The sequence below is a fragment of the Rutidosis leptorrhynchoides genome, chromosome 9 (assembly GCF_046630445.1).
Source record: "Rutidosis leptorrhynchoides isolate AG116_Rl617_1_P2 chromosome 9, CSIRO_AGI_Rlap_v1, whole genome shotgun sequence".
In the NCBI taxonomy this organism is placed as follows: domain Eukaryota; kingdom Viridiplantae; phylum Streptophyta; class Magnoliopsida; order Asterales; family Asteraceae; genus Rutidosis; species Rutidosis leptorrhynchoides.
Window position 1 is genome coordinate 49,781,736 of NC_092341.1, and position 12,969 is coordinate 49,794,704.

Sequence of the window (12,969 nt, forward strand, 5' to 3'; positions counted from 1 at the left end):
AAATACAACAATTATATTTAATAAATATAAATAAGTTTGACAGAAGCCACAATCTCTAAAACGGCTATTAAAGACCACAAACACAATTCTAATCAACACGATAGCACAACCTCAAAATCTATGACTTATGAGAAACATCCAATTGAACCCTAAACAACTATCGCATACACTCCAAAGATTTAAGAACCAAGTCATCATCTAAATTTACATCATATATAACCATTAAGGACAATCAATTAGTAGAAAATATGTAAACATGTGAGAACTCACAACGACCGTCACAATGGCATAAAGACAAACCCATTGAAACCTTAAACTGACTAATGACTAGCATACAATCTAACTAAGTGGTTGTTCTATGAAACGAGGAGAGAAACTCCACAAAAGATCACAACCAATCAAATAAAACCTACTGTAACAACTTATTTCTTTATGACTCCAATTCCGAAGTTGAAAATTATAAGACTCTAAATTTAAAAAGATGTTTAATGTACACTACATCATATGTTAGTATGCAAATACTAGCGATCATAATTATAAGCCTCAAAAAAATCTTTATTGTAGACGTACTACTTCATATATTAGGGTGCAAATACATATTTATAAATAAATATTAATAATAATAAATAATAAATATTTATAATAATAAATAAATAAATATTAATAATAATAAATAATAAATATTAATAATAATAAATATTAATAATAATGATAATAAATTGTTTCAAAACATGTGTATCGGCAGGGACATGTTAGCCCTGTGTTGACTTTGTCAACCCATCCAGCGGTCCCCGGTTGCCCACTGGAGCCTGACGAAACACCATCACCCATTTCCCCACAGCATGTCAGACCCGATATTCGAACCTGCATTGTCATTGTTTCAATCTTCGCATACGTGGGACTAAGGGATCATTTGAGCCCGGTAATAAATCCACCTTTTTAATTTTTAAAATTTGTCCCCATATGATTTTTGTAGTTTTGTTACAACACATTCCACATTTTTATTATATATTCATATTCATATTCAAATTCAAATTCAAATTCATAATTATAATATTTAATTAATTATTATTTATCATCTTAAGCTATTATACGATTCCAAACAATGCTCCTATATCCATATTGTATATACAAATGCAAATAACATGCTTCTAAACCAAACCAATTCCTTCATACAAATGGCTAAATTTTCTCCTAACACAACTGAATCCAACCAACAAACACTCTTCCCTCATCGAACCTACTGTTTCTGCATACCTTACAAATGGCGTAAACTACCGACTTCAGAACAAGACGAAGAACAACACGAATCAAATCAAACTCTTTGGTCACGAGGAATCCAAGCTATAAAGAAGATTCGCGAATGGTCAGAAATCGTAGCTGGCCCAAAATGGAAAACTTTTATACGACGATTTAATCGCGGTAAAACATTTGCAAGACAGTCTTGTAAATATCAGTATGATCCGTTAAGTTACGCGCTTAATTTTGATCAAGGACCGTTACAAATTGGTGATTCGGATATGGAGAATGAGTATTTAGTACGTAAATTTTCGTCGCGATATGCGTTACCTGTGTCTACGATTCCGGTTACTGGGAAAATGGTGATTGATAGTGTTCATGAAGATGGAACTGGACCAAGTTTTGTGTGAGTTTTTAATTAGTTTAGGATTTATTTATAAATCGTTATGATTAGCGTTGTATAGTCGGAATCTTTCTAATTTTTACAACTTCTATTTTTTTCTTTATCGGATTTTAACATTACAATTGTACTCTTGTTGCATTAATTTGCTAAATGATAAACCTAACAATCGGACTCTTGGGTAGGGTCCTGGCTAGCGGCTTACACGTATCAGTGCAAGTCTAAAACTCTTTAGCGTGATAGGATGCTGATTGACTTATACTCTTGTGACAGTGTCTCTACAGACCCGGATCACAGTCTAAAACTGTGGGGTGACTTTAGTCAATCTTGCGGAGTCAAACTATGAGTAGGTCCGTTTAGCGCTATGCGGTTATCTCTTCGAGTTCTAGAGTGAGAAAGTAGTGTGTGAGAGAGATAAATGTGTTTACTGCCACAAGTTCAAGTGTCTAAAAAGTGATAGCCCAGGTCTCCTATTTGTAGGCGTCTGGGTCTCCGGATCGGAGACACATGTTGTGTTATCATTGATTAATTCATGCGAAAAGTACGTAACCAACTTTTAGCTTTACGTTGACATGGCATGTGAGCTGTTCACGTGTTTTATACTTAGATATTTAGGGCTTGTGCATTTGAAGTGGCATGCAGTGCTTACATTAGACGTTCGCCAGCCTGATTGTGTTATTCTTGAAGAAGATCGTTGAACGTGTTCAAATGAAAAATGCCTCTAATATCATTTTTATGCCTTTTGTAGACGCTGAGAGAGAGGATCTTAGAATCAACCTAACACGATCTAGAGGCGGAATAACAATAGAAAGAGCTTAAACGAATATCTATGGGTTTTCGGGTTCGTACAAGTCAAACCAAGACTAGATCTTGATAAACACGAAGCCTAGACTGACATTCTGTGGTATTTGGACATGAAGATTAAGAGAGACTCGACCCAGAAGAGTTTTTCGTGTGTGTGTAATGTGGTAAGTAGTTAACCAAATTAATGAAGATTAATTAGGCTTAAATACCTCAGTTCCTATGTCGGTCGACAGTGAATGACAGTCGGTCGACTGACCATGTCAGTCGGCCGACTGTCGAGTAATATTACGAATTATATTTAAACGTTTACAAATATAAAATAACACATCGACAATCAACGTTTAACAATATTACAGGTTACAACATGATCGAATAAAACGTTAAAGTTCATGGAACTAGGGATTACAAAATATGCACTAACAAACTCCCCCTAAGACCTAGTTCCTCATAAGTCTTCGATCTGCTTCAATCTCTGTACGGATCTGTAACCATATTATTCAAATAGCAAACCTTTGCAACACGAATGTACTGTTGTGCTTGAACTCTATTTTCTGGCCTGTACAGCATCCGATTGTAGTACAATGTGAAGATGTCAGCTTCACAGCAATTTCTCAACCAAACGGGATCTAAAACCCGTATTGAGTCTGTCTCATCTTCCTTCAATTTGTCCAAAACGATGACTGCCTCCTCTGAGCGTTCATCGTAGTACCACCAGCGAAAACGTGGGCTAAAGTTCTGCGGCATTTTCATCACAGGAACCTTTCTCATATAATTTACTGGCTTGTATTTGACAATCTTTCTTCGTTCGCCCGTTTTCTTGTTTGTTCGATAAGTGATCGTGGGAAATTGAGGGCCGAATCCCTCAAAGTTCTTTGACAAGTACGAGTGTCTTATCTTCTTGCAGACAATATTAGGAATTCCGTCATAATCCCTATATAACATTTTAAGCCTAGCCACCTGCATAAATTCAAAGTACGGTAGAGACGTGAATTCGTATCCATGTTTGATGTAATCCACTCCGTACTCCTTCTTTATTGCGTATATATTCAACTCTTTAATGTAGGCCCACGCAATTATTTTTCCTTTAGCCAAAAGATTCGCCGGTCTATTAATATAATTCATCCATTCAGGTTCCGGCGCTGGCTTCTCACAATATTTTCTGATCCTCAACAGGATCTTCCACTCAGCTTCTAGAACTTCTATCTTTTCTTTATTTATCTTGACCGGTAAAAACCCTGGAGGCAAATCTTCGGTCTTTTCTTTTTCTTCGCATTTACGGTTTAGAAGCTCTTCATTCATTTTGAAGTAGTCTTGAAATGTAGGTAGATCTTTATCGTTATTACATTCGTACTCTGGAAAATCACCTATTGGTTCATCTTCAATAATTACTTCATCAAAATCTTTGTCGTTTTCATTACTTACGACAATTTCCTCAAAATCATCACTAGAATAGTAACGATTCTCAAAAGATGAGCTAGCAGTTGCGTCAGCTGAAGTACTTGCTTGTTGCTCTTGACGCACTAGCTCGGCCTGCTCCTCAGTGTTTAGATCCGGCGGGATCTCCCCTTCTTAGTGGGTTCTCGCTTGTGCCTTTAGCAATATCCAAACCTATCTAAGCCCATAAGGTTTGCAACCATGCGACGGAGTCACTAGTTTCCATACTCCTAAATGCTTGAATTGCAAAAGCTCTTCTTGCATGGCATTTACCCAATCATCATAAAGAAGAGCTTCCTCAACAGAATTTGGTTCAATTTGACACACAAAGCATGAATATGCATGTAAGAAGAGTTTGCCTGACCTATTTAGTGAAGAATAGAAAGCTTGCATAACATTCTCAGTTGAAGCTTTCTGATTTTCAGACGTTGAGGCATCATTTGATGGTGCTCCAGAAACTCCTTTCGAATCAACAATAAAATCATCTAAGTGTCGAGGTAGGACAACTGTTCGTGATGATCTACGAACACCTTCAGGTCCTGGTTGTTCTTCCTGAACTTCTACATTTTGTGGCAGATTATGAACACTTTCGCCACTGTCTATAGGTTGTGACTCCTCTTCAGAATCAGATCCATCATAAGATGGATCATCTTGATAATCACCGGATTCTTCATCATCTTGAACAAGTTGTTGTTGCGGCACTGGGTGATGTTGTGGTGCCGTTTGAGATTTCGGAACCATTTGTGATGGAGACGTCTGCATTTCATTCAGTAATCTTGCAATAACTTCATCATCAGTAGCAACAGACGGAAGACCAAAAGAATCAAACAAATTTTCATAATCAAACTGCCATGAAAAACCTTTCCCAGCAGGAATAGCAGCATTTCTTTGAACATCTACTTCAAAATGTTCTTCAACACGTTTAGATACAGTGTTGAAAACTCTTTTGTTTGGATTCCCATAACCAAGAAATATACCAGGAACAGCCTTAGGATTAAACTTTCCTCCAGTATCTCGTATCATGATTGAACACGGTGCACCAAAGGGTTCGAAATGTTTAATGTTAGACTTCCTTTTATGTAGCAATTCATAGCAAGTCTTTCCATGTCTCTTGACTACTAACAATCGGTTCATTGTATAACATGCTGTAGCCACAGCTTCACTCCAGAAGTTAACCGGTAAACTTGAGTCGGCTAACATAGTTCTCGCAGTTTCAATTAACGTTCTGTTACGTCTTTCAGCAACACCATTTGATTGCGGAGTATAAGCTGGACTGAACTGTTGTTGAATGCCTTTCTCATTGCAGAAACTCTCCATCTGCTGATTCTTGAATTCAGTACCATTATCTGTTCGAGTCTTCCTAACCTTTAACTTGTACAAAGATTCCAGCTTCAAAAACAACAACTTTATATTGTCAAACGTGTCAGACTTCCTTTTTAACATCACTACCTAAGAGTATCGTGAGTATTCATCAGTCACTACCAAACAATATGAATCTCCAGAGATGCTTGTTCGATTAATCGGACCAAAGAGATCCATATGTAACAACTCCAGAGGAACAACAATTGAATGATGTTTCTTTGTTGCATGTGACTTTTTAGTCTGTTTCCCTTTCTTACACGGAAGACATCCTTCAGGAATTTGAAAACTCTTAACATTTACTCCCTCAATCATATTATTATGAACAAGATTGTTCATCTTTCTCAAACTCAAATGACCCATACGCTTGTGCCATGAAATTGATTCTTGTTCTGTAGCTTTGGATATGAAAGCTTGATGACCTGTTGCAGCTTTAACATGGGCTGTTGACATATCCAAAATATACAAATCTTTATTTCTGGGAGCTGTCATAAGAATCATCTCTTCCGGTATTACATACTCTTTCTTCAAAATGTAGCATCTTTGATCATCAAAGGCAACCTTATGCTTTTTATCTGCTACTTGCGAAACAGACAGCAGATTATTTGACATCTGCTTCACAAAATTCACTTCATCAAAACTAACATTAGCATTAGCAATCACACCCTGAGCTGTAATAAAACCTCCTTCATCTCCTGCAAAAGAAACAGATCCTCCATTTACTGATTTGACATTAGAAAGTAAGGACATATTTCCTGTCATGTGCCGGGATGCCCCACTATCAACAATCCATGTATTTCTACTCGGATCGTAGGCGACCTGCACAACAAGAAAAGAAGTTAGTTTGAGATGGACACCCATGCCCGAATGGCAGTGGGTTTCCCATCGACACCAATAACTTGCACATCCATCCATTGACCCTTTGATCCCGATGGATCATTGGACTTGTCAACAACCTTTGTCTCGGTTTTAGGCTTCCAAACGGTACGATTACCAACAGATTTCTCATAATAGTCATTCGTTTGAAAAATTTTATTCACACCTGACTGTACCCTTGTGGATGAATTAGCAATAGAATTTGACTTTGGTTTATAAAAACCTTTTGAACTATTACTTGAAGTACCTATGGAACTGGAACTAGAAGCATAGTGTGTAGTTTTCTTTTCAGTGTCAGATTTTCTTTTTGGTGTTTTCCAACGCTGTTGACAGTTAACAGCACAGTGACCCTTTTTCCCACATTTATTACAGTTTTGAGTTTCTTTTGTACTTGTTTTTGAACTCAGATGCTTATTGGGAAAAGACTGTTTCATGGGTGGCATAGGCTTCTCAACATGATGTTTCAAGCCTGGTCGACGGTTAGGATGCACATATTTAGGCACATTGTTAGTATTAGGGCTCCTTTTATTAAATAGTTCTTCAGGTGCTTGTGTAAGAACATATTCTTTATCTAGGTTGAGTCCCTGCTGATACTTGACAGGTGTCTGAAATATTTTCTTTCCATTAGCGTTCCTAGAGTTTACTTGTTTTCTAGGTGTGGGTTGTCCGCTTTCACTAGCCTTACTAGCATTCAATGGATTTTTCAGGATAGTAATTGGTTTGGATTTTGGTGTCACAAACTCTGAAACTTTTTCATACACTGAATCAGATTTACTGTCCTCAGCTAAGTAGTCAACAATCGGCTTAGTGCTGTCTGATTTTTCATTCTCTACAGGCTTAACACTTAGGATTTCACTAAGGCAAGAATCAGAAGGTTTATTAATGTACTCATTCCTAAGAGGAGGAGGACACTCTTTATAACCTAAACCCTTTTTACCATCATTCTTGTTATAGACAGTATAGTCAATGACATATGACATTCGCTGCCAAGTGTCATTTCTAGCCTTTTCTGACTCATACTTAATCTTAAACTCTTCCTTTTCTCTCTTAGCGCATTCAAGTTGATTTAAGTACATCATTATGGCCTTTTGGTCACCTGAAATTGTAGCTCTTAAATCATGAACTTGATTTTCTAGAGTTTTGATTGTCTCCCTGAATTCCTTTTTATTGTTGAACTGAGTTAAATTAGTCTCGTATAGGCCTTTTACCTCAAGATAAGCTGCTTTAATAATCCTAAGTTCCTGTTTTACTTCGGGACAATATATACATCCTAAGGGAATATCATTCAGTTTAGAAACTATGGATTCAAGTTTAGCAATTTCTAACTTATGATCAGCACAATCGTTACATACCAAAGGAAATTCAGTTTGTACCTTAGAGTCACTTGATGTGTTTGCCATGAACGCATACTGCTTTTCTTCAGTCTCTGATTCAGGTTCAGATTCTGAACTAGAACTGGAACAGTCAGAATTATTCAACTCGACTGAAATCTTGACATCATCTATTACAATAGTTTCTCCATCTGATGAAGACGAACTACTGTAATCCGTCCATACATCGCCATCATTATGCATTGCGTATTTGAACTTCTCATACACTCTCTTGTTAAGAACACCTCTTCTAACATATCTGATCATTGCATAAGTTCGCTCAATTCTTGCTTCCATCTTGCAGATGTAACACATGCATTCTTTCGCAGTACCAACACAACCAGCTTTCTCTCTTTCTTGTTTCTCACTTTCAGTTTCTTCTTCGGTCTTAGGCATTCTAACAACGTTAGCATGATTTTCATCATCAGCAAATACTGTCCAATCACAACCTTCGTCTGAATATGTTGCAATTAAGCCTTTTGCTTTATCATTTCTGATAGTATCACCGCTCGTTGTTTCAACTGGCACATTAACCTTTGTCTTATTATACTGATTGTGAAATGGGTTGTGAAAACCAGTTTTCTGTGGCCTGGTACATGTTCTTTTGAAGTGTCCTAACTCATTGCAATTAAAACATCTCACTTTTGACATATCAAAACCTAACTTAGTATCTCTAGTAACACCTAAGCTCTGTTGACCTGTCCTTTTCAGAAATTTCTTCGCTCGTCTAATCACACTACCCATAGCCCAGAGGATATCCATCTTTTCAAGTTCATCCTCATCAATCTGCTCATAATCTTCTGCTTCTAAATGAGCATTACCAATTTGACCACCAACCATTTCATTATAAGAATTAACTACCAAAGCAACTAAAGCCATATCTTCCTCTACAACTGAAAGGGGCCTAGTTCTTAAATTCTCAGTGTTGAGAACTACAGTTTTTGGCTCCTGTCTAATGGTGGACTGATTTGTATTACTAGGCTTATTTACTTGGGTTGGAAACATCACATTTTGAGCAGGTTGTGATCTATTTACAGCACTCTCATTAGAAACAAACGCTGTTTGTAGGGGAGCATGAACATTGCTCAATCCAGAAGTACCAGCTTTGTAAATTATAGGACTCTGTTGACCCTCAAGACGTTTCTTCTTGGTTTCCATATCCAAGTCCTTTACCATCAATTTTGATGTGAATTTATCTAGGGTCAGTGATTCACCAGCAGACGAAGCTCTGTCCTCTATCTGTTCAATAAACGCATCCCACTTGTGTGGTAAACCATCTGTTAATTGTTTGATAGCTTTCTGTTCTGTAACTTCTACACCTAAGTTACCCAATTCAGAGACAAGATGACGATAGCGAATGATTGTCTCTTCTAACGTTTCATGACTTAGAGCAGCAAACCTTTTCCATTCACTTTTGATTACTTTAGCTTTCTTTTCACGATACGCCTTATTTCCTTCGACACCTATCTTAATAGCATTCCAAAGAGAATATGAAGTTAAGTGCATTTGATATTGATGATAAATATCACCGTCTAAACCCTGGGTCAATTGAGCATAACATCTACATTCTAAGGCATATGTTTCTTTTTCTGTCACGCTATAATCTTCATACTTTTTACTATTATCATCAGTACCTAAAGGCTCTTTATATTCATGTTGTATCAAATCCCACATTCTAGGATCAAGGCCTCTAATGTAATTCATGAACCTAGCCCTCCATCTAATGTAATCATTTGTATTATCAAGTCTAGGAGCACGATTGGCACTGCCTGATTCACTATCAGATAGTAAAATGTTTTGAACGCCGGAAGTAATTGCCATTGCCTGATCAGACATTTTAAATTTTGATTAAGGTTGAATCTGATCCTAAGTCGGTCGACTGTTGGTGACAGTCGGTCGATTAACAGATACAGTCGGTCGATGAACAACTACAGTCGGTCGACTGTCAATGATTACTTGGTCGAAGTTCTGTTTACATTTAGGCAAATGGTAGTACTTTTTCAATCGGTCGATGTTCCTTCAATCGGTCGGTTTAGTACTTAAGTCGGTCGGTTTACAACTTAAGTCGGTCGGTTTAAAGACAATCGGTCGAACTAATGACAATCGGTCGAAATACACGAAAATCGGTCGATTGTCTCCTAAGTCGGTCGACTGTACTTTCTTTCAGATCCAGAATCAAAACCGAAGGTTTAACGTAAAAGTATACAACATTCAATCCAAAACCAATTTTTTGACCCAAAAATATACCAAGAACTCGTTTAAAACAATTGATTCAGCAAGCCGATGCTCTGATACCACTTTGTAGACGCTGAGAGAGAGGATCTTAGAATCAACCTAACACGATCTAGAGGCGGAATAACAATAGAAAGAGCTTAAACGAATATCTATGGGTTTTCGGGTTCGTACAAGTCAAACCAAGACTAGATCTTGATAAACACGAAGCCTAGACTGACATTCTGTGGTATTTGGACATGAAGATTAAGAGAGACTCGACCCAGAAGAGTTTTTCGTGTGTGTGTAATGTGGTAAGTAGTTAACCAAATTAATGAAGATTAATTAGGCTTAAATACCTCAGTTCCTATGTCGGTCGACAGTGAATGACAGTCGGTCGACTGACCATGTCAGTCGGCCGACTGTCGAGTAATATTACGAATTATATTTAAACGTTTACAAATATAAAATAACACATCGACAATCAACGTTTAACAATATTACAGGTTACAACATGATCGAATAAAACGTTAAAGTTCATGGAACTAGGGATTACAAAATATGCACTAACACCTTTTAAGCGTCTTTTCTGTCTTGTATAGGCTTTTCTATGGGTGCAAATCATAAGGCGCACCATTAGGTTAGTTTAGAGGTCAAAGGAATTTTGGTCAAAAGGAGCCATGGTTTGAAACGGGACAACTTTTAAATTGGTTGAACGGGTTAGATTGAGACATGGTTTCAAACTGGGTTGAGACTCATTTTTCATCTTAAGTTAGGGTATGTCGAGACCTATATCAGTTTTCAGTTTCGATTTTTACACTTCAGTTTCAGTTTCACGATGCGGTTTTTATTTTCTCTTTTAGTTTCACGTTTTGATTTCAGATTTGCGTTTAATTTTCCAGATTCGCGTTTAATTTTCCAGATTCGCGTTTCAGTTTACAGATTTGCATTTGAATTTTCAGATTTTAGTGCTTTTTGTAGTAAGGCCAAGGTCATTTTTTGATGAATTTATGCTAACCATGGCTAACTACAAAAAATAAGAGTATGGACACCAAGTTTTCAAGTTTCGGTTTTCCTACCCGTTACCTTGTCTTTTTGGCCACCGTCATATCGCTGATGGTCGGAGTCCTTTTCGTTTTCTCTTTTCCTTGTTCCCTTCTTCTCTTTTACTATTTTCCAGTAGCCAGACGAAGTTCCAATATCGTTTCTTTCTTCGTCATCGAAGTGTAGGCAGCGCACATGGTGGTTTAACCACCGAGTGCTACATTGTGGTTGTCGTTTCGAGAGAGTGGGTGGTTGGATCCCTTCGCTTTTTAGTTGGGGAGGGGATATTTTCTCCGGCGAATCGGACATTTGTTGATTTTCTCTGTTGCCGGGCTTTGGAGACTTTAATGGCGATGATTCACCATATGTGGTGTGGTGATGGGTGGGTTAGGGTGACAGTAGATGATCTTCTATACTGGTCGGAGTTTTCCCCTTCCCTATTTTATCCCTTGATGTGCTTCCATCACTTGTGTCGTTGTTTCTACAGTTCATTTGTACTCCCTGTTCTGTTCCATTTCTTGCTTCTTGATGGTGGGCGCGGTGTAACATCCCGCCTTTTTCCGTCAACTTTTCCGTTTAACTATTTATGTTCCGTTATATGTTTATAACACGTCTCGTTGATACGTGTTTGAATTATCTTGTTTAGGTAATTCCCACACCCATTTTAAAGTTAAGGGACCAAACTTGCCAAGGGTTGAAACTTTTGACTAGGTCAAAGAGTCAACCCTCATCCTCATCCATTCAATCTCATCTCTTTCACTCTTACTACTTCAACTTTTCTCTCAACTTCCATACAAAGATTCATCATCCAAAATCGAGCTAGCGGTCATCTTGCCAAACAAATTACATATTTGAACTCCTCGTGATCTCCTCTTCGATTCCATACCGACCTCATCAAATTTGGGTAACTTTCTAAAATCACTAATTTTATGTGTTCTTGAGATTTTTGAATTAAAAGGTTGTTAATTAGTGTCTATGGCTCAAGTCTAGTTTGATTATGTGTTTTGCATGCTTGTTCTTGCTATTTTAATGTAACTAGTTCACATTGAAAGTTCACATGCTTAATCTTGAATTTTAAGTGGTTATATGTTGTTTGATGTTAAGAGTTCATGTTTTAATCTTGTTCCTAGTGTTACTAGCTTCATTTGGATGTAAAGATTTATCAAAGAAACCTCTTAAACTTGATTATGAAATTTGGTGATTTTTGGTTAGGGTTTCATGAACTAGGAATGGAGTTTTGATGCTTTAAATGCTTGAAAATGTCGATTGTAAGTGTTAGGTTGTGTTGTATGCTTAATTACCTTCGCTACGGCATATCGTTCGTGTAATTTGGTTGCCAAATCATTAAATTGCATTTATGACTTGTATGCATTGAATGGGGAACATTAATTGTGGTTTTTGGTTGTTATAAGTGGAAGTTTGATTGATGATATGTGTTTAGTTGCATTCCTCGTCAAAATACCTTTCCAACGATGTATGATAGGCGTTATAAGTGTTTGCGGGTCAAGAGTTGTGTTAGAATTGGTTTTGGCTCGTGCATAGTTTGAAAGACAGAAAAATAGCTGAACTACAGGTCGCGCGGCGCGCACCCTACCCCGCGCGGCGCGCCAAATGGCCTGGACAGATTCTGACCTCCATGTCCCTTTTAACGTGAAATGTTTGACTAGCTACCGACCTCCGATTCACATGAAACTTGTTTTAATATACTTGTATATGAATAATTAGCATGGAAAATTTGTCCGGGACCCGACCCGAACATGTTGACTTTTTCGTTGACTTTGACCCGACCAAGTTTGACTTTTTGTCAAACTTAACCAATTAATTATGCAATCTTCCTAACATGCTTTTATACTTGTATCTTGCATGAAACTTGACAATTTGCTTCACATGCTATATTAATCGAGTCGTATTGAGCCATAGGACTAATTGAACATCTTTGACCCTTCGTGACTATCGTTATTGATACAACCTAATTGTTTAGGTCGAGACTAGCATTGTTCTTTGCACGTTTACTTGTTGAAGTACTATTTCACTCTTGCAATCAAAGGTGAGATTATAGTCCCACTTTTACTTTTTTTTGAACTTATATTTGGGATGAGAAAACATAAACGATTCTTTTGAACTAAGTGAACACAAGAACGGGAAAACAAACATTCTACATACGAGTTTAGAACAAAAAGCCTCAATTCGATTATCATTAGTTACACTTGACGGGTGTAAGAGAGAACTTAT

General features: G+C 37.4%; 1 protein-coding gene across 1 annotated transcript; it reads left to right on the forward strand.

Moving 5' to 3' along the window:
- Positions 1 to 1,178: 1,178 nt before the first annotated feature.
- LOC139868035 (uncharacterized) lies at positions 1,179 to 1,649 on the forward strand. The gene has a single exon (XM_071856372.1). The coding sequence runs from the start codon at positions 1,179 to 1,181 to the stop codon at positions 1,647 to 1,649; it is 471 nt and encodes a 156-aa protein (XP_071712473.1).
- Positions 1,650 to 12,969: the final 11,320 nt, after the last annotated feature.